Below are 19,455 nucleotides of genomic sequence, written 5' to 3'. Positions count from 1 at the left end.
GTGACCCAGAAGCAACTCCGCCTTTGCCCCATTGCTCCTAGTGTGTGTAGTGTAGGAAAAGACGTCCTAAGAGTTTTCCATTCCTCTGTATCTTGGTGAGGAAGACACACACCGGCCCCTTCCACAAGCCATGGTGCTGGTCTCCTTTTAGGCACCTCCGAAGGCCGGACACCGGGGAAGTCAGCCTCGCTGGTGCCTGGATTTCTGGTCTGCAGCCCAATTGGGCCTGTGAGCAGTCACATCACTGAGCTCGCGGGCCCATGCACATTCTCTTGGTCCCTCTTGGGGACTGCTGTGTTTCTTGTCAATATGACAGCTGACTAAACTGGAGCACACGGTTGTCCAGAGCAACGGCTATGCCTCCTTGTGACCTTTAGGTGGGAGACTAACTTTGGTTATCAGAGAAGGACCTCAGAAAATTCAAGTGAACTACAAGGTTCATATTTTGTCCTTAAAGTGTACAGATTTTGTTCTTGCTGTAGCATTTTATAAACACATGAAATGTATTTTTTTAAATAAACAGAGCTCTATTCTTTTTTTGTCTTTTTTCCACCTTATAAAAAATAGTAAGTGATGGTAAGACTATTAAGAAAGGTAGCCCTGGTCAGCCTGCTGTCTCTAGGCATTTATCCATTCATTTATTACATATTTATTGAACACCTCTTATGGCTAAGCACTGTGCTCCATGCTGGACATACTGATGGAGACACAGCCCTTGTCTTCAAGCAGTTTCTGGTCCAGTAGTTGAAACAGACGGTAAAAGCCGTCATGACAGTAACAATAATGGCAGCTGAACACACTGGTGTTCTAAGTACTTTACACATACTAACTTATTTATTCTTCATAACAGGCCTAGAAAATGGGTGTTAATGCGAAGAAATTGGGTACTGAAAGGTGATCTATCTTATAAGATATAAGAGCCAGGATTAGACACCAGGCAGTATGGCTTCCCAAGCATATCCTGCCTCCATGAATAAAGCAGTTCTAATTGCTTGAACTGTGCTACCAGATTTTGCTAATGATTTATGGTACAGATGATATCTGTCTCCTCGCTCTTTCTTCCCAACTTAAATGATCATAAATAATCTTTCCCTCAATACTATCACACCTTAGTTCACAGCCACAAGCACCACTATTTGACCTGCAAGTTTTTCCTTTCTTCCCCTTCCCTTGAATAGTAACTTGAGAGATTATCCGTTATCTTTAACTTTTTCAGCTCCCATTCACATTGAAACTTATTGGTGCATGGTTTAATCCTCCAAAGCATCCGGAAATCCTCTCTCCAAGTTGACTGGTGCCCTTCTCTTTGCTAAATTCAACTGCATATGGCCGATCTGTGTTCCCTTTTTTTTTTTTTTTTTTTATCTCTGCAAACTTTAATGCTGGGGGATCATACTTGTCTTCCTGAATCTCTTTATCCTTTTTCTTCTGTAATACCATTCTCCTCTGGCTATTCTCCCATCTTTCCCCTGGTCCTTAATTGTGGGTGTTTCCTTTTAAAGGACAAAAATAAGAAAACAGCCATTAAGCGCTCAGCAAATTACCCTCACACAGTTAAGTGCCAGCCGTGCTACTAAGTCATTATTCTTATTAGCAGTTAGATTTTGAGGCATCGTTGTGAGTTAGCCAGGTAATGTGTGAGCAGGTAGAGTGGGAGAGCATTCCGAGCGGAGGAAGCAGCACAGAGCTTCACACATTTAGGGACTGCAGACAGGTGGGCACGTAAGGTACATCGCGCAGGGCGAGGTGGCGGGGGAAGGAGAAAAACAGAAAGCGACGGCCAGGCCACACAGGACCTTGCGTGCCAAGCTGAGGGGTTGGAACCTTATCCCAGAAGCTGCCACTTGACAGGCGCTCAGTTTCAAGAAGGGGAAGGCAGCGATAAAATGCACGGTCAGGGGGCCTGGAGGATGGATAGGTTGGGGGTGGGCAAACCGGAAGCAGAGAGACTGGTTGACAGCCACTGCAGGAATCTGGGCAAAGTACGAAGCTGGCTGCACAGCTGGTGGCGGTTCTCATGGAAAAGAGAGTAAAGGTACATTATTCAAGGATATAAAGGAGGCAGATCAGGAACGTGGGGTGGGGAGTGAGAGAAAGGAGTCTAGCGCTGATCCAATTGCTTACCATGATTAGAAATACAGGAGAAAAGCCAGGTTAGACCGGCCCTGCTCTATTTCATTTGTGTTTTCTTGATTTGCTTTCTTTCAGAAGCGAAGGCACTAGACCTATGGTAACGTGTGTGCCTCTAATACTTCCCCTTTACTGTCTAGAAAGAAAAAGGAGAAGATCCCAAGCATAAGTGAATTACTGAGTTTTCTGTAATTGTGACACAAGGGCTTGATGGAGTTTCCCTCTTCACAGAAGTGTCAAGGGATGCGATGTTTTGAACAAGGTAATGAAGCTTTCCTCAGAGAATTAATCAAACATCTTCTCCTGCTCATAGTTTATTTTTCCCCTCAGTACACTGAGCTCGATCCAGTCACACTGGTATTTACACGCACCGACATTTTAAAGAACTTCAGAATATGTCTTCTGGACAAACATCAGTTAAAGCATGCTAGTTAGATTTGTTAGGCAGATTGTGATCCTCCGGAAAGTGGGCATAAAATTCGGTGTCTCTTTCCACCCTGACACATTGTGCGGGGAGTACTCCCTCAGTTCACTGAGCTGTGGACCATGCGTCTTAGACCAACACCTACACTATTTACAATCGGATCTTGTATTTATAAGGTCCCCTTGCGGCAGTGAGAATGTGAAGTGTCCTATGCCTTTGGCTTCTTCAAGCTGTCCCTGGCAATAAGTATGGTCTTGAAAATTATCCCTCTGAGTAAGTATGATTTTTGAAAGAAAAAGAAGAAGAAAGGAAGGAAGGAAGGAAGGAAGGATGGAAGGAAGAAAAGAAAGAAAGAAAGAAAGAAAGAGAAAAAGAAAGAGGGAAAGAATGAGCTTCTTGTTGGCATTTTGACCACAGTGGCATACTTCCTAGGACCATGAAACAGACTGTTTGTGAAACACCCTCAGGGAAACTGAAGCTGAGATATATTTCAGCCCTAGGAGGTGTAAAGAGAGCCCTCTTTCTCTCTCACAATGCCTATATTCCGACTGTTCGGACTTTTTAAAAAAAAAGTGCTAGCTAATAGAGCTCTACCAACCATTTAATTTTTTTTTCCTGGGACTGTGTTTAAATTCAGAGGCTGCTGATCTGTACAGTGACTTGGCTCATTCCAGACAGCGCGGTTGTCTCCACAACTGAGACTGTCACAGCCTGAGGGGACATGTGACAATGCACATCAGTTTGTGAGCTGCCAACTCGCATGACTCAGTCTTCCCAGTTCTCTGTGTGGAGGAGACCTGGCCTTTCCCGACCGGGGCCACACTGGATGCTCCTTTGAAAACTCCCGTTACATGTGGACCTGGTCTCACCTTTTGCCATGTTGTATCCATTGGCCTCTACAGACTGGGCCCACCTTGTTCACCACCGTGTCCTCAGAGCTTTGGACAGTGGCCAGCACTTAGTAGGGTGCAATAAATATGTGAGGTGAGGGCAGGACAAATCTCGCGTTGCTTTTACCCTATCACAGCATCTGGCACCTTGGAGATGCTCGGCAAATATTTCAAATAAATAAACGTATGAACATATATGATTCAAATGTTTGTTCTAGTATGACAGAACGAGGACCTGTTTATTAGAAAAAGGATGAAGAAGGTGTTGATTTCTCTAGAAGTGTGAAGGAAATTTTTCAGCCGTAATTTTAAGTGCTTAAAGTGGCCTAAAGAGGAATTTTTAGTTTTACTATATTTTATATTCCCAACGTAGATTATTATCACAATTATTTGGTATAAAAATGATATAGTTCACTGGTTTTAGCCAATGATATTACCCATATTCTTTACTGGGCAATCTTGTATCTCTCTAGGTCAGTAAAAAGGTTCTCTACCTCATTTAAAGGAAGATTTAAGGTTACAAGAAAGGCAGGTATAAGATTTATAAACTAGGAATAAAGGGAGAAAAAAAGATCCAGAAGTCTGCTTCAGCATGACAGAATGAAGACCTGCTTCTTAGGGAATTCATAAAACCTGTCTGCATCCTGTGAAAGGTAACGTCTCTCTGTAAAGGGAAAGGAAGGTACACGGAGAGCCTGGTGACCCTGTAAAGAGCCCTCATTCCCAAGAGAACTGCTTTTGGTTGGTGGCAGGTTTTATAAGGAGGCAAACTCTCTAAGAAGTCTCACATCTGTACAGTGACCAATGAACTGGCAGATCAACAGTGTCAGAAAACGGTACATTATGTTCCAATTTTTTCCTGAATCTTTCATTCCAATACCGTAAAAGGAGATGCTGCTGTCTTTTAATAATGGAATTTATGGGGCGCCTGGGTGGCTCAGTCGGTTGAGCGTCTGACTTCGGCTCAGGTCATGATCTCACAGTGTGTGGGTTCAAGCCTCACATTGAGCTCTGTGCCTGGAGCCTGCTTCGGATTCTGTGTCTCCCTTTCTCTCTGCCCCTCCTCTGCTCACATTCTGTCTCTCTCTCTCTCTCAAAAATAAATAAACATTAAAAAAAATTAACAAAAATGGAATTTATGAAGTACATGGTTTCCACAATAGACCACAGGTACACAGAGCCTTGTCTGGACTCAGTAAATAAATGATCACATGTCTGTAAGTTCACTGTAGGATTTCACAGACTCTGGCCTCTCCCTCCATCATGGGACATGCAGGTCAAGGCTCTGAAGCCCTGCCTTCAGCCAAGTTGCAGCCGTTGGTGTATCGGCATTTTCTTTGTGATTTATGATTTCAACAAGAGGATACACTAGACCTCTGCTGCTGGCAAATAATTAGCAATTTCTTATGCTAGCTTAACATTTATTAAGACATCTCTTCTATTTCCTTTTGCTGCCTTATTGTAATACCTCTCTTAATAATTTTAACCGTAAAAAAATCTGAAGTCGAGTATCTGAGAAGTCATTTCTCAGATGTATGTGATTTTTAGCACTAAAATGGAATTTGTCTGTGACTTGAGATCTTGAGGTTCCTACAGATGTTTATAGAGATCTGCTTCCAGGGTTTCGGTGATCATAAATCAGCAATATTTACCCTCTGATGTCTACAAGACGGTATTCCATAGCCGGCATCCACTCTCCCGGGTGGAAGAGATGGGAGTCAGGCATTCAGTGTTAACCAGGAAAAAGACCAAACAAACACAAGACGGCATTTGTCCATAAGGACTTGACAAGAGAGCCGGGCGCCGATCCTTCCAAGTGCAACCCCTTCCCCTGGGCCGGTTGCTAAATGATGTGGAAAAAGCAATGCTGTTCCTTGTCCGGCTGAAGTACCGGAATGCACTACTATGCTTTCCTAACGATCCTTGAGGAATTAAAATTGGTAAAGGGGGCACCAAGATAGCTTATGTACGTAGCTTATGCTTAATGTCTGTCAACATTTTAATTATTCCAGGATTCCCAGGATGCTGTTTGCGTATAAAAGTATCTGGTTTGCTTTACCTTGTCGGGTTCTCTATTAGGATACCTCACACTCTCTTCGAGTAGTCCAGTGTAGAATCAGAAGGCAGCGGTGTCTAGTCCATGAGGTGGGAAGCCTAGTGGTTAGTGCTACGGACCCTGCAGTCAGCCTAGCTGAGTCTTTACCAGCCGTGTGACCTTGAGCAAGCTACCTAGCCACTCACAGATGACGACACTGAGGCACAATTAAACCTTGCTCCTAGTTTGTGTGTCTGTGTGTGAAACAAAATAATTCAAACAAAAGCCTCAGCACACCTAACAAGGGGCTCATGTTAGTTATTATTATTTTATGACGTATATGATATCTATGAGGCCCTAAGAAAAAAAGACGGGTTAGTTGAATATTGCGTGGCCAGTGTGGTCCTATTCGGTATCACAGCCTTACCCTCTTAGAGCCACCCCGGCCAAACTCAAGCCTGCAAATTTACACTCCATGAACTCGAGAGCTTATTTCTGGGCGGACTGGCTCTGTGCCCCGGCCCCGCTCCCTGTGCTCACCCTCTTGCGGCCATAAGGTCATTCTTCAGTGTAAACTATACAAAATGGTTAGCTGCTCTCGTAGAGAGCTCTGGAGCCTCTGTCTTTTCTGGTAACGGGGGGTGAGTGCTTTCATGGGCCTCGCGGGAGAGAGGCAAGTGGCCGCTTGCCAAGTGTGCGTGTGTGTGGTAGACGGAAGCCCTTCATGCCTTCCCTGCTGCGAGCAGTGCATTGTATCAACAGTTCAGGAAAGACCAGGGGAGTTGGCGACAGTGTACCACCCAAGTCCTTCAGAGCCGCTGACCACAACAGGGTGAGTCAAATGTACTTCGGTTGCTAATGAAGTCCCTTGGGACCCTGGTTCATTTGCCGTGTTTTAATACATGCCCCTGAGCCTCAGCCCGCTGTGGGGCTGTTCCCTGTCTACGGCTGGCCTGCTGGGCTCTGGGGCCTGCTGGGCTCTGGGGCCAGCCAGGTTCAGAATCAGGTCGACGGGATCACAAACAGGGATGCTGAGGGTCCAACCAAAGACCAAGCCTCACTTCTCTGGACCCTCCTACTCAGATTTAGTGAATGACCCGCTCATTCACATCCACAAACGCTCTTTTCCTTACCCTCTCCCACTCTGGAGTTTGCTAGAAATGAATGAAGCCTATAATTCTTGCAACACCCTCCAGAAACCATTATAATTAAAAAAAAAAATGATATGAAGTAAACTTTTTATCATAGATGGCTTCAATTTAACTGAAAAGTATAAAATGAGGGAACTAAACCACACTACTTTAATGTTAGTTATTTTAAAAAGGGGCAACATTTATTTTTTTTTATTTATTTTTTTATTTATTTTTGGGACAGAGAGAGACAGAGCATGAACGGGGGAGGGGCAGAGAGAGAGGGAGACACAGAATCGGAAGCAGGCTCCAGGCTCCGAGCCATCAGCCCAGAGCCTGACGCGGGGCTCGAACTCACGGACTGCGAGATCGTGACCTGGCTGAAGTCGGACACTTAACCGACTGCGCCACCCAGGCGCCCCGAAAAAGGGGCAACATTTAAAACCAGTTTAAAGGGCCTAAAAGTGTACTTATTGTTTGGTAATTCCAATAACGTGCGTCATTTTGCACATTCCTGCAATTTTCTTGTTATATAACAAGGGATACTTAATTATTAATTTGCATGTAACAGCTCCCCCCCCCCAAATCTGTATATTATTTAATAGACATATATTCTAATAGCCTTTCATTATTCTACTTTACACACTTGACTTATTGGAAATACATGTGAAATTGTACTACATGGTCATCTATCCTTTCACCCTCCCCACCCACCCTCGTGGACCTCCTGCATCCTTCTGACTTCAGTTATGACCATCTGGTGCACAACACCGCATGCAACCCAAATCCTTAATTCCGGCTTAGTCAGTTCCATATTTATGGAGGTCTATTGCCCAGTTTCAATGGCGTCGCATAGCTAACCTGAACTTGGTGTGTTGAAACAGAATTTCTCATCTTCTTCCAACTTCCTTTCTTCTAGCTGGTTCCCTCATCTAACCTCCTATAATGTATGGTACACCTCCCTACTTTGAGCCTGTCAAGCACAAAGTTTTTTAAAAATTCCCCTCCTCCCTCCGACATGCATGAGGTCCAAGTCATAGCAGGTATCTACAACAGTAGGTTGTTTCCTTTCTAGCCTCACCATCTCACTCTACGCTTCACGTTCCAATTCTGTTCACATACATTGCTTTCTAGTTAATAACCTCCCAATACAGCTCTGATTATTGCATGCTCTTGTTCAAACACTTCCGGTGCTCCCTACCCAATAAATTCAGAACTCCTTATCTCATTCAATGTCACCCCCGGTATGCTTCGAACCTCTTTTTCAGACTCATGATGCCCACCTTCCTTTTCTTTAGCTACGTTTTAAAGTGCTTTCATACAGATCATGTTCGGTCGTCACAACAATTCTGCAAGGTAAGAAATCCAGGTGATAACACGCTCATGTTTCAAATGAGGAAAACAGACCCAAGAAAAAAAAATGGAGTGTTCAGGATTCCTCGACTGGACAACAGTAAAGTGTATCTACAGCCCTGGTCTAAGGGTCAAAGGAGATGGGCACTCAACCTTTCTCGGAAAAGGCCAAACCTGGCCAAAATGGATTGTCCCCTGCTCTCAAAGCCTTTCCCTCCCTCAAGCTCTCACTCGTGTAATCTTGGAATACTTGGCTCTGTTCTCCATTCACCTGAATCTTTTCTGCCTGTTAAAGCCTTTCTCTCTTCCTCTCCTGACTCACAGAGTGATCATGCAATTGCCTTTAATCCCACTCTGCTTTCTGAGTCTCCTTTTTTTCTTTTTCAAATTATTATTGAAATGAATCATTCTCCTTTAACATTTTATGCACTTAGGTTTTTTTTCCTACCAAATAGACCATAAGCATTGTGAGATTCTGGTCTATGTCATAAATGTCCCTGTAGTCCCCACTTGTCACACTCTGTAAATGCATAACAAACATTTACTCTGTGTGTGTATATGTGAGATTCAATTTTTTTTCGTACAGCAGGATATTTCATTTTTGCTATTTTATTCTATTGTTATTTCCAAAGTGTATAATATTTACATCATTATATCTAGAATCCTTGCCATGTGAAAAACCTGGTATAATCTTTATCATTCTGGCAATACCTTTCACTCACTGAACACCCACTGGCATTCACTAAATCCTTAGTTAGCATCATCAACTATTTTAAATAGTCTGCTAATGGCTGCAATGCATTAATATTCTAAGCAGTTAGAAACTCATTTCCCATGTCTTGACTTTTAATATTGTTCTAACTCAAGCATTACTAAACCAGAATGTGACTTTGTTTTGTCAAGCTGTTACTTTAATTGAACTTGAACAATGACTGGCCTGGCATTACTTAATTGGAGCTTACCCTAATCAAATAATGGTTATTAGAGAAGAAAAACGATGGAGACCAGGTCTTTCAGCTCAGCACAAATGAATAAAACATATTTCACCCACATTCCATACCACGATGTACTTTTCTAGTATTTGAAATGTTTTTTTTTTCCCCGATAAAGTAGCCTTACTGTTGAGAAAGCTTTTCTCATGTCAGTAAGCTTTTGAACAGCATTGAATTGAGTTACATTTACCATAGGGCTCACCACGCTGCCTCTTACATGTTCCTGGCTCATATCTAGAATGGTAATTTGTCTAGGGTGGTCGAGGAAGCCAGTCACTTTAGCGAAAACCCCTGCGGGCTGTCACACAAAAGCAGAAAATGGAAGCTTGAATATTCCTTAATTAACTTCCAAAGACTGACAGCAAAGATTAGTGAAATAATGCTAGCCCTGACTTAATACTCTTCCCAGTGAACAAATGCTGTAACCATTCCTGAAGTTGTGCGCGTTAAGGACATTGATGGAGGATGTTTAGAAGAGCTGCCCAAAGGGACGGCATTATTCTTGTGTCAGTGTATAAGCTCGTGTGGAAGTCTTTCCCAAACACAAGGAAGGCGTTAGCTTCTTAAAGATTCAACACGGATTTTATCACACGTATTGCTGCACTTTGAACCCCCGCTCTACTCTCAGACCACAGAGAGTGACCCGTGGTTCTGGGTGAGATCCTCAGATATTGGTACCTAAAAAAGTTGCTTCGGGCGTAGTTCTTGATTCTCTACTGTGCAGGCACCGAAACCCCATCTCATTACTTACTTGAGGAACCATCTAGCTTTGGGGAACCAATTCACTTTCTAAAATTCTGATTGCTCTGAGTTACAAAGTTACAAAAAATTTATTTCTTATTAGTCAGGGAATGGTTAGGTGATTTGCCATCTGCTGTACCAGACACAGCAGTCAGAGCAAAGGGTGTTGGAAAGTCGGGATGAATATTTCATCCAACTACGTAACAGGCTTGAACATTCTCCCTACTCCAGTTACATAATTTTTAATGAGTGAGAGATTGGCCACCCTCAGAAACAACACACCTTCCCTCCCTACCAGTACGGACCTGTGTTTATTCTTTTCTAGATTCCATGTCAATTGCCTCCCTTCAGTTATGTCACTAGGTATTACTTACATTTTAATCCCCTTGGTGAGTTTCAGGATTCATTATAGCCTAATGACGAAGCACATCGATTCTGAGTTAAATAGACCTAAGTTTAGGACATATATCCAACACTTTACATCTGTGTGTTCTTAAGCAATTTTTTTAGCTTGAGTCTAGTTTTTCCATCTGCCAAGTACAGAGATACCTACCTATTCCACAGAGTTGTTTTTAGATTTAACTAGGTAATTCATGTAAAATTTCTGGCACATAGTGAGTGTTCAGAAGTGACAACTGTTAGTATGTATCGGTATTATCGTGCATGCATATAATTTGCCTTTCTCCCCATTAAGCCAGCATTATTTCCTCTCTCCAAGATGAAAGTACTTTAGGGCTAGCAGTATTGTTTTCATTTATAAATATGTACACGACAGGCAAAACATACTCATAAGACGTCAACTTTTAAAATGAAAAAAAATATATACGTAAAATTAATATCCCCATTTTACTCACGGAAACTGAGTATTAGAGACATGAATAAAATTTTCTAACACGTTCTTTACTGGGATTGTCGTACCCTTCTAGGCACTACCTTTCTCTTTCCCATTCTCTCCTTAGCATTCATGAAATGCACTCTGTTTTTTAAGATAAGAGAATTGAGTAAAATATGCCCATGTTATAAATCATATGGGAGCCATTAAACAATCTTATCTTCTCCCATGACTTTGTTATTATCAACAGAGATAACATGTAACAATGTCTCTAGAGCATAGTTCCATCCTAATGTCCAGACCCATATCTCCATTCTCCTACTCCATGGGTAGTACTTTGAAATCACACAGGCTCTTCAAACTAACATGTTCTAAATGAACTCATTGTTCATGTTCTTCCTATGCTCACTCTATCTTGGTGAACTGGACCAGTCTTAGCACAACTGCCCTAGCTAGAAGTTAAAGCGTCATTCTTCGGACTTTCCTGTCCAGTCAATCACCATGTCATGCCCATTCTTTCCCAGCATATCTCTTGGATGCCTCCTGGTCCCTTCATCCTCATCCAACCAACCTGTTCAGGCCACTGCACCTATCACCTGCATTTCTCCAACAGCTTCCTGAGCAGCTCAATCTATCCTCTACATTTCAGGCAGAGTGGTATTTCTAAGATATGAATCTGATTTTGTCATTCTACTTAAAGCCTGTTAGTCATTCCCTATTTCTATTTCAACAATAAGACACAACTTCTCTACATGGCAGCCTGGTCCTCTGAGATTGACCCTTTCTCCATTTCTCCAATCGTCTTTGTTATTCACACCTTTGGGCTGTAGAGATTTGTTACGTCCACACTGCCCCCTGGACTCATCACTCGCACTCAGCCTGTGCACTTGAAAGTTGCTTCCCCGGAAACATACTTCCTTTCTTTCTTCCCTGGGGTACTCTGGTACTGCCCTCAAATTCCAGCTAAGACATCATGTTTTTTAAGAATCCTTTCCTGGGGCGTTGGGGTGTCTCAGTCAGTTAAGTGTCTGACTTTGGCTCGGGTCATGATCTCTCAGTTGGTGAGTTCAAGCTCTGCGTTGGGCTCTGTGCTGACAGCTCAGAGCCTGGAGCCTGCTTCAGATTCTGTGACTCCCTCACTCTCTGCCCCTCCCCTGTTCACGCTCTGTCTCTTTCTGTCTCTCAAAAAAATAAATAAATGTTAAAAACAAAAAACAAAAACAATCCCTTTCTGAACCTGGGCTGGGAAAGATGTCCCTTCCTGGCAGAACACTTATCACATTTATTTTATGCTTGCGTGTTCACTTATCTGTGTATCCCCCAAAGTGTGAAGAGCCCAGGGGTTTGGAAGTTGTGGTTCTTTTGTTTGCTTTTGCACCCAGCAGTCGCTAGAACAGAGGTGCTCAGTTTACATGTCTTTGAATGATTAGAGTGAATACTGGATTCCCACAAAATATTGCTGAACTAGTGAATACACAGTAAACAATACGACACTATCCAGAGATTCCATCTCTCGAGTTATGCTAAGGAAACTTTAAAGTGGAAATTCTCTTCTTTTACTAAAGCGAAACTTGTGCTGTACGTTATTAGGTTAAAAAATGTTACATCCTTAAGTTAAAAAAAATTTTAAGTTAACAAACTTTGAACTTCTTTAAAATAGATGACACCGTCTTATTTGTGTATAGTTAATTATGCATTTTCTGGGGAATAATTCTGTTGGTGGATGTGTTCAATATGTGCTTTCCTTGTTTCTTCATTACAGTGAAAGCTTTCTGAGGGCAAAGGAGTATTTATTTTTTTGTTCTATGTAATCTTCAGAGAACTTGTGGTGCTTTTCCCACAAGACAGGACATCAATGAAAGCTAAGGGGTTAAATAAAAAAATAAAGATGCCAAACCAAAGGGTTTTGTCCTAACACAGGAAGATTAATGGCTTACAGCAGCAAATATATACCCTCAAGACATTTTGATTCACGGAAGAAAGGAAAAGACATTTTCATTTCCATATTTCTCTTTGTGATATTTGTGTGGAGAAGTATATGGTAGTATTAAGATGACTTTCAGGGGCACCCGGGTGGCTCAATTGGTTAAGTGTCCGACTCTTGGTTTCAGCTCTGGTCAAGATCTCATGGTTCATGGGTTCGAGCCCCACATCAGGCTCCATGCTGACAGTGCAGAGCCTGCTTGGGATTCTCTCTTTCCTTTTCTCTCTACTCCTCCCCCACCCTTCAAAATTAACAAATAAACTTACAAAAAAAAGATCTTTCAACAGAGAAACAGAAAGACCTCTTGTTAAGTGATGAAAATTAAGGTCAGCTACAGTATGTTGGGGAGTACAAAACGGACATGGGAGATACAACTTGGCTGAAAGACACTAAGTCTCTTACTGGAAGATACTTTCTGGCTTTGAAAGTCAAGCAAATGGTAAGGATAGGAATTAGCCAGATGAAACAAATAGGGTGTTTTCTGTTGTCTGTGTCTTTTGTACTTTTGCATTTATTCTTCACGCATGTGCAGTTTTCCGGATGGTGGCCAACGTGAGGAATGGGGGAATAGTCAGTGTAACAAACGAGACAGGTTCGAACCAGAAAATTCACATGTAGAAAGTGAGGCACCTGATTCTCTCACTTGACTCCTTTCCAATCTAAAGCCAGACGAATCAACAAACTTAAATCTCATTCATAAACATAGGTGCAAAAGTACTAAATAAAATATTCTCAAATTTAACCTAGCAGTTTATAAAAAATAGGTCATGAAAGAGGAAGTTTATTCAAGCACGTGCATGTGGCTTAAGGCTAGTGCATCAAAAAGTGCAAGTCACAGCGTGAATAGGCTGAAGGAAAAAAAAGACTACATGATAATTTCAATAGATGCAGAAAATTTGATGGGATAAGATTTGACTTCTGCTAAAAGCCTTTGTCAGATTGGGTGTTTTCTTAACCCAACAAAATGTTACTAGAATCCTATAGCCTACATGATTCCAAATGGTGGGACATTGTCAATACTTCCTTTCAAGTCAGAAAAAAGACGCAGAATGTCAGAAAACAACAAAAAGAAAACCCCCATGGATGCCTATTCCACTGCTTCTATGCAACATTATGATAAAAGTCCTACCTAGCACAGGAAGAAACGAGAAAGAAAGAAAACGATGCTGCTAATAGTTAAGGAGGAAACAAACTGTGATGAGTCAACGAGAAGGAAAGGTTGAGGTCCGAGTGCAGGTCCTAAGCACTGTAGGTCGATATTGTTAATCTCGCCAAGGGTCGATATCTGATGTAGTAATCAGCACTGATTTTGCACACATCAGAAAATCTCACTGAACGAGTACTATAAATGATCACTTAGCCAGTGGGATGGTCTCTGAAATACTTCACCCAAAAGAACTTTGTGGGGAGGCAGCAGTGGATAAGCGAAGCGTGGAAGCCATCCTCAAACGGTTTCTCATTGCACTGAATACAAGCTCGATCCCCACAACTTCCACGTCAGGGTGGAGACTAAGCCTCAGGAAGAGTTTGTGCCATCTGCTGTGCGTGCTACGTGGTCCAGGGAATAATTCCTTCTGATAGGTCATAGTAGTCTCAGAGCTGAGCTTCTGAAGACTTAAAAAGAAAGCGGTTGAAGAGCTGTAAGCAGCGTTCATTTTGCTAGTGGCATTTTGAAGAACTGTGGAGGGAGAGACTCACTGCCCAAATGGGTACAGGATGTGCAGAAGTGGTTTATTCTGGAGACTTGTCTCTAGTCTTTTTCATCTGGATTGTCCTTTCCTTTCCTCCTTAGATATGAAGCTCTTTCATTTCTTCCGCTAATTTCCTGGACTGTCCTATTCTTCCTTCTCAGTCTGACTTTGTTTGTTCTCTTGAGACCCGCTCTGTGTCTACCTCACTGTCCTTCCTTCCTTCCTTCCTTCCTTCCTTCCTTCCTTCCTTTCTATTTTCTTATTTTTAACGTTTATTTATTTTTGAGAGACAGAGAGAGCAAGAGCATGAGTTGGGGAGAGGCAGAGAGAGGGAGACACAGAATCCAAAGCAGGCTCCAGGCTCTGAGCTGTCAGCGCAGGGCCAGCGTGGGGCTCGAACTCACAAACTGTGAGATCATGACCTGAGCTGAAGTCGCAAGATCAACCGACTGTGTCACCCGGGTGCCCCTCTTCTCCTTTCTTTTCTTTCCTTTTCCTTTCTTTTTTTTTTCCTTCCTTATCCTGACCAGACAGACCGTTATGTTTTTAAGAAAATAACTGCAATATTTGTTGAATAACATTTATAAATCTTGCTTTTAATTTAGAAATAACTTCAGTCTTTAGAGGTTTCTCCACTGTTATACCACCAGCACAGTTGAGGCAATGCTTTATTTTTTTTCCCTCTTGTGCATTATTGGCTCTTGGGCGAGGAAAGGGGAATGTTCCCATCCTCCTGATGGTGGTAACATTTTGCCGTTAATGGTTTTGTGTTGAGGGAAGGCATGGACTCGAGTTTAAGAAAGATTAAATTGGTGGCAGTGGGAACAAGGGTTTGCATGGGAAGACATACCAGGATGTGAAACCTGTGAATTCACGTCAATCTACATGTGAGATGGAAAGGGTCTCTCTGGACTAGAGTAGTGGTGTTAGGAGTAGAAGGGAAGAGACAGAAGAGAGAAAACAGAAGGAGACATAAAAGGGGTTGGGGGAATGAAGAAATGAAGATGGTTCCTGGTAGCATTCCTGACAGTCTGCTGGTCCAATGCTTGCGTGGCGTTCTGAAGCCTTGAAATCAAAGCCTGTGGCCCCAACCCCCCCAGCCCTATTCTGGGGCAAACAGCTCTCGGAGCTTTGGTTACCCCACTCAGAATACCACTTCTGCTGCCTATACCAGGGAATGGAAAGCTCAGTGAAGGATTCGTAATAATAAAGTATTTTACAAATATTATGTAATAGTAGACATCGTGCCAATGGTTTCCACAAACTTGTCACCCTTAGATACCAGTGACAGGGTAGAAAAGTCATGTATTTGGGGCCCCGATAGTAACTTTGTAGTGTACTAACTTTGCAAATTCAAGTCAGCCTGAGTCAGTTGGCCTCTCTAAGACTCAGTCTTGCCATAGTAAAACAGGGATCATGACATCACCCTTCACCCTTGAAACGACTTAGCTCTGTACCTATGAAAATGCCTGGCGCTTAATAAATAATGGTTTCTTTGTGTACCTTTATTGTTTCCCCATGTACATCCCACAAAAATCCATATGGGAAAGATTTTTTGCCAACAAAACAAACTGAGCTGAAGTAATCGTTAATTATGTTTACTATTTCTAAATTAAATCTCACGATCTTTCTACCTACGTTAACAGAAATAGACAAATATCTAGATAGCAGATAGGTGTTTAGTGTGGACTAGTAACTCTGTTTTGGCTGCCTGGCTTCCTCTCTAAGATCATTTAAAATAAAATTTCTGTACTTTATTTAAATACAGAACAGAATTACTTATTAGTTTATAGACAAATAAGCTAAAGCAACTGGACATCATTTAGGTGATAGCAGAATCAACACTTTCTTCAAATGCCTCTTGATAAAATCATTCCTAATTTTTGTCACTTAGTGGTTTTAAACGTTTTCATTAAAAAAAAAAGACATGATCTATTTCATGGGATTGTCAGGAGGATGATGTACAAAGGACCCAGGGCTGTGTTTGGCACAGAGTATAAGCTCACAAGCCACGTTACTATCCTTTTAACTTAACTGTCTCTTAACTGTCAAAGACCCTCCCTGGTAGGTTATAATCTTTTTCCTGAGTTTTCATGTTATTTGGAATGAAAACATTTTGACTCTTTTCCAGCTCCTCTCCGAGCCAAGATTCATCCACCCCGCTTCTTCCTCTTTAATCGACTATGAGGGAGAGAAAAATATTCCAAGTACTGGGTGGCGGGGGGGGGGGGGGGGTCCTCTCGGCTTGCTGCTCTCTCTGTTCCTCAAGAGGTTACTCACAATTGTCCCCCTGGTTCTCTTTTCTCAAGGCACAAACTATTTCTTGAGCTGGGAAGATAAGACCTTCTCCGTTTTCTATTCCAAAAGCGGGATTATTTCATGATAATTGAGTTTCCCTCTAAGATAACCACCCTCCCCCCTCCCTTTTTGGTGCAGGGAGCTACCTGTGGGATTTTATTTTCTATATGTTTATTATCTTTCTAGCTATTCATTTATTTTATTTTATTCATTTCTTTAATGTTTATTTATTTATTGAGAGAGAGACAGACAGAGTGTGAGCAGGGGAAGGGCAGAGACAGAGACAGAGACACTGAATCCGAAGCAGGCTCCAGGCTCTGAGCTGTCAGCACAGAGCCCAACGTGGGGCTAGAACCCACAAGCTGTGAGATCATGACCTGAGCCGAAGTCAAACATTTATCTGACTGAGCCACCCATGTGCCCCAAGTTACTTGTTTATTAACAGCCTTGTCTGACGGGTTTCTTTGTTAAACAAGTTCAAATACTGAGATTAATACTGCAAACTATAAACTTTTAAAAGCAAGACAAAACAGGGGCACCTGGGTGACTCACTCAGTTAAGCCTTCGACTTCAGCTCAGGTCATGATCTCATGGTTCATGAGTTCAAGCCCCGGGTCGGGCTCTGTGCTGACAGCTCAGAGCCTGGAGCCTGCTTCGGATTCTGTGTCTCCTTCTCTCTCTGCCCCCTTTCCCCACTTGCACTCTCGCTGTCTCTCAAAAATAAACATTAAAAAAAATAAATAAATAAAAGCAAGACAAAACAAACAAAAAGGAAATAAATTAAATTGATTATCGCTTCCATTCTTCCTCATGAGACTGGAAAAATTTCATCACCTACCAGTAAGCAGCATTATAAAAGAAAACTGTACAGAGGGAGAAAGCATACACAGGTGTGACTTTTGCCTTTTAAAAACATTAAATCAAGAAAGCCAAATGGATTGATGCGGCCAACTTTGAAACTTAGTCCCACTATGAAACCAAGCATAATACGAACGTGCATAATTCTCTCACGCTCTTATTTTTCTGTCTAGAAGGTTGTGCCTCATGTTGTTCTGCCTGGTAGGAGGAATAACTTTCAAGTAAATTAGCACTTACCATCATCTTTGTCAGGGACGATTGTAACCCGAGCCCTTGGGTATTCCGATCCAATCCTCCCGCCCATGGGCACGCTCAGAAGGACATGGAATGTTTCCTCCTCTTCATACAGGGAGTCGTCAATAACAACGATGCGACACGTTTTTTCACGCTCATGTCTGTCAAAGTGGATGACACTGGTGTGGTCTTCGGGTCTGGATATGTAATCTGAGTAGGACAGCACCGACGTCGGCACAGTTCCGTCTGCCGTACCTGGGGACAGAGAATCCAAAAGGTGTTTATGTAGAACATATCACACAAGCGTGTTTCCAGAAATGATTATTTTCACATGCAACATCTTCACGGTCAATCTGTATATGTGAACCTCCCTGGAAATTACCGTAGCACCTACATGGTATTCTAGCATTACGCGTCACCTTCACAGTGGTCTCAAACATACAAAGAGTATTACATTTCCAGTGTTTTCTCCTCTACTTCCTGCCACCGGTCTTTCGGAACAACACGATATCACAAAATAATAGCTTCGACTATTCAAATGCTTACTGTGTGTAGGCAAAGTGCCAAGTGCTTTACATGCATTGCCTGATTAACCCTCTCAACCACACTATTGGGGTTTACAGAGGTTAAATCACTTGCTCTGGGACCCAGAGCCCAAGGCTGACCCTGAAGTCTGTGTTTCTGACCACTATTCTTTATTATCTTCCCATTCATATATACACACACACACACACACACACACACACACACACATTAATGGGAATTTTCATGAATGCTCAGATATCAACTGCACATATGACCTTTTGACCTTTTCTTTTACATTTTTAGAAAATCTACCTGTTTCCTAGGAAAGTATTTAGTATATTAATGAATATTATATATTAATTTTAATTTGGTATTACATAAAATCATCTTTCAGAGGAGGCTTACTAATGAGCAAAAGAAACATTCTGAAATTCTGTTGAAATGAGTTTCAAGCTAGTTTACAAGGATTTTCTTTTGAGTGTGCATTTCTTTGTCTCTGTCTCTCTCTTTTTTAAATAACCCTCTTCCACTTGATCAGGTTTGGGTGGGGAAAGGGGACTTCAATTTCTTACGTTCCAAATGGCTTTGAGTGTTGGGATAAGCAACCACAAGAATCAGATGTATTTTGATAGGTAACAGCAGTCCTTCCAGGCCCTCTTGGAAGAGGTCCCCAGAAGTGTAACAGTGAAGGAAGACTTCTGGGGAAGTGCAGCTTTTTTCTTTATGAAAACTGGAATAATAAAACATACCCCTCAAGGCATAATGTTCTGGCTCCAACATGTCAAAGAGGCTTATTTCTATGTCTTTGCAGGGACAGTTCAGTTCATTGGCAAGTCAAGCTACCTTGTTGCGTATAACAGACCACCATCAATTCCTGGCTCACGTCTCCACTTCTTCGGATGGGAATGAACAGCTCACCCACATCTTCTTCAACGGAGTATTCCGACTGGGGAATAAATACAGTCGACTCTAAAGAGAACACACAATCACAGTCACTATTACTTTTATCTGAACTTCAGCAATCCTATGCAAATTAACATTGCTCTAATCGTCAACTTTCCCGCTTGCATATTCTTTGAGAATGCCACCGTGTGAAGGGAAGGAAAGAGAAGAGGGGGGCAAAAGCAGGTATAAAGCATGCAGGCTCTGGGCCAGTGAATTCCTAGCCTTGAAATAAGACTCAACATTGCAAAAATAGACAAATAGATAAAAATCTCTGGTAATTGCTTTCTTCCTCAATTAATAAATGCTGCTGACATACTTCCTTTAAATACAGCTTTGTTCACTTGACAGATCAACACCTTCCAACGGTGTAGACAAATTTTAGAGGCAGAAGAG

General features: G+C 42.1%; 1 protein-coding gene across 1 annotated transcript in view; it reads right to left on the bottom strand.

Annotated features, from left to right (window-relative positions):
* Nucleotides 1–19,455, bottom strand: part of FREM2 (FRAS1 related extracellular matrix 2) — a 165,110-nt gene that overhangs the window by 50,851 nt on the left and 94,804 nt on the right. Inside the window, exons 5-6 of the mRNA XM_049647421.1 lie at nucleotides 18,961–19,086; nucleotides 17,596–17,847 (exon numbers count right to left, since the gene is read on the bottom strand). Coding sequence (XP_049503378.1) covers nucleotides 17,596–17,847; nucleotides 18,961–19,086 — 378 coding nt within the window. The remainder of the gene's footprint in view (nucleotides 1–17,595; nucleotides 17,848–18,960; nucleotides 19,087–19,455) is intronic.

The sequence above is a fragment of the Panthera uncia genome, assembly GCF_023721935.1.
Source record: "Panthera uncia isolate 11264 chromosome A1 unlocalized genomic scaffold, Puncia_PCG_1.0 HiC_scaffold_16, whole genome shotgun sequence".
Taxonomy (NCBI): domain Eukaryota; kingdom Metazoa; phylum Chordata; class Mammalia; order Carnivora; family Felidae; genus Panthera; species Panthera uncia.
The sequence above is the reverse complement of the archived record's forward strand: the minus strand, read 5'-3'. Positions and strand labels throughout refer to the sequence as shown.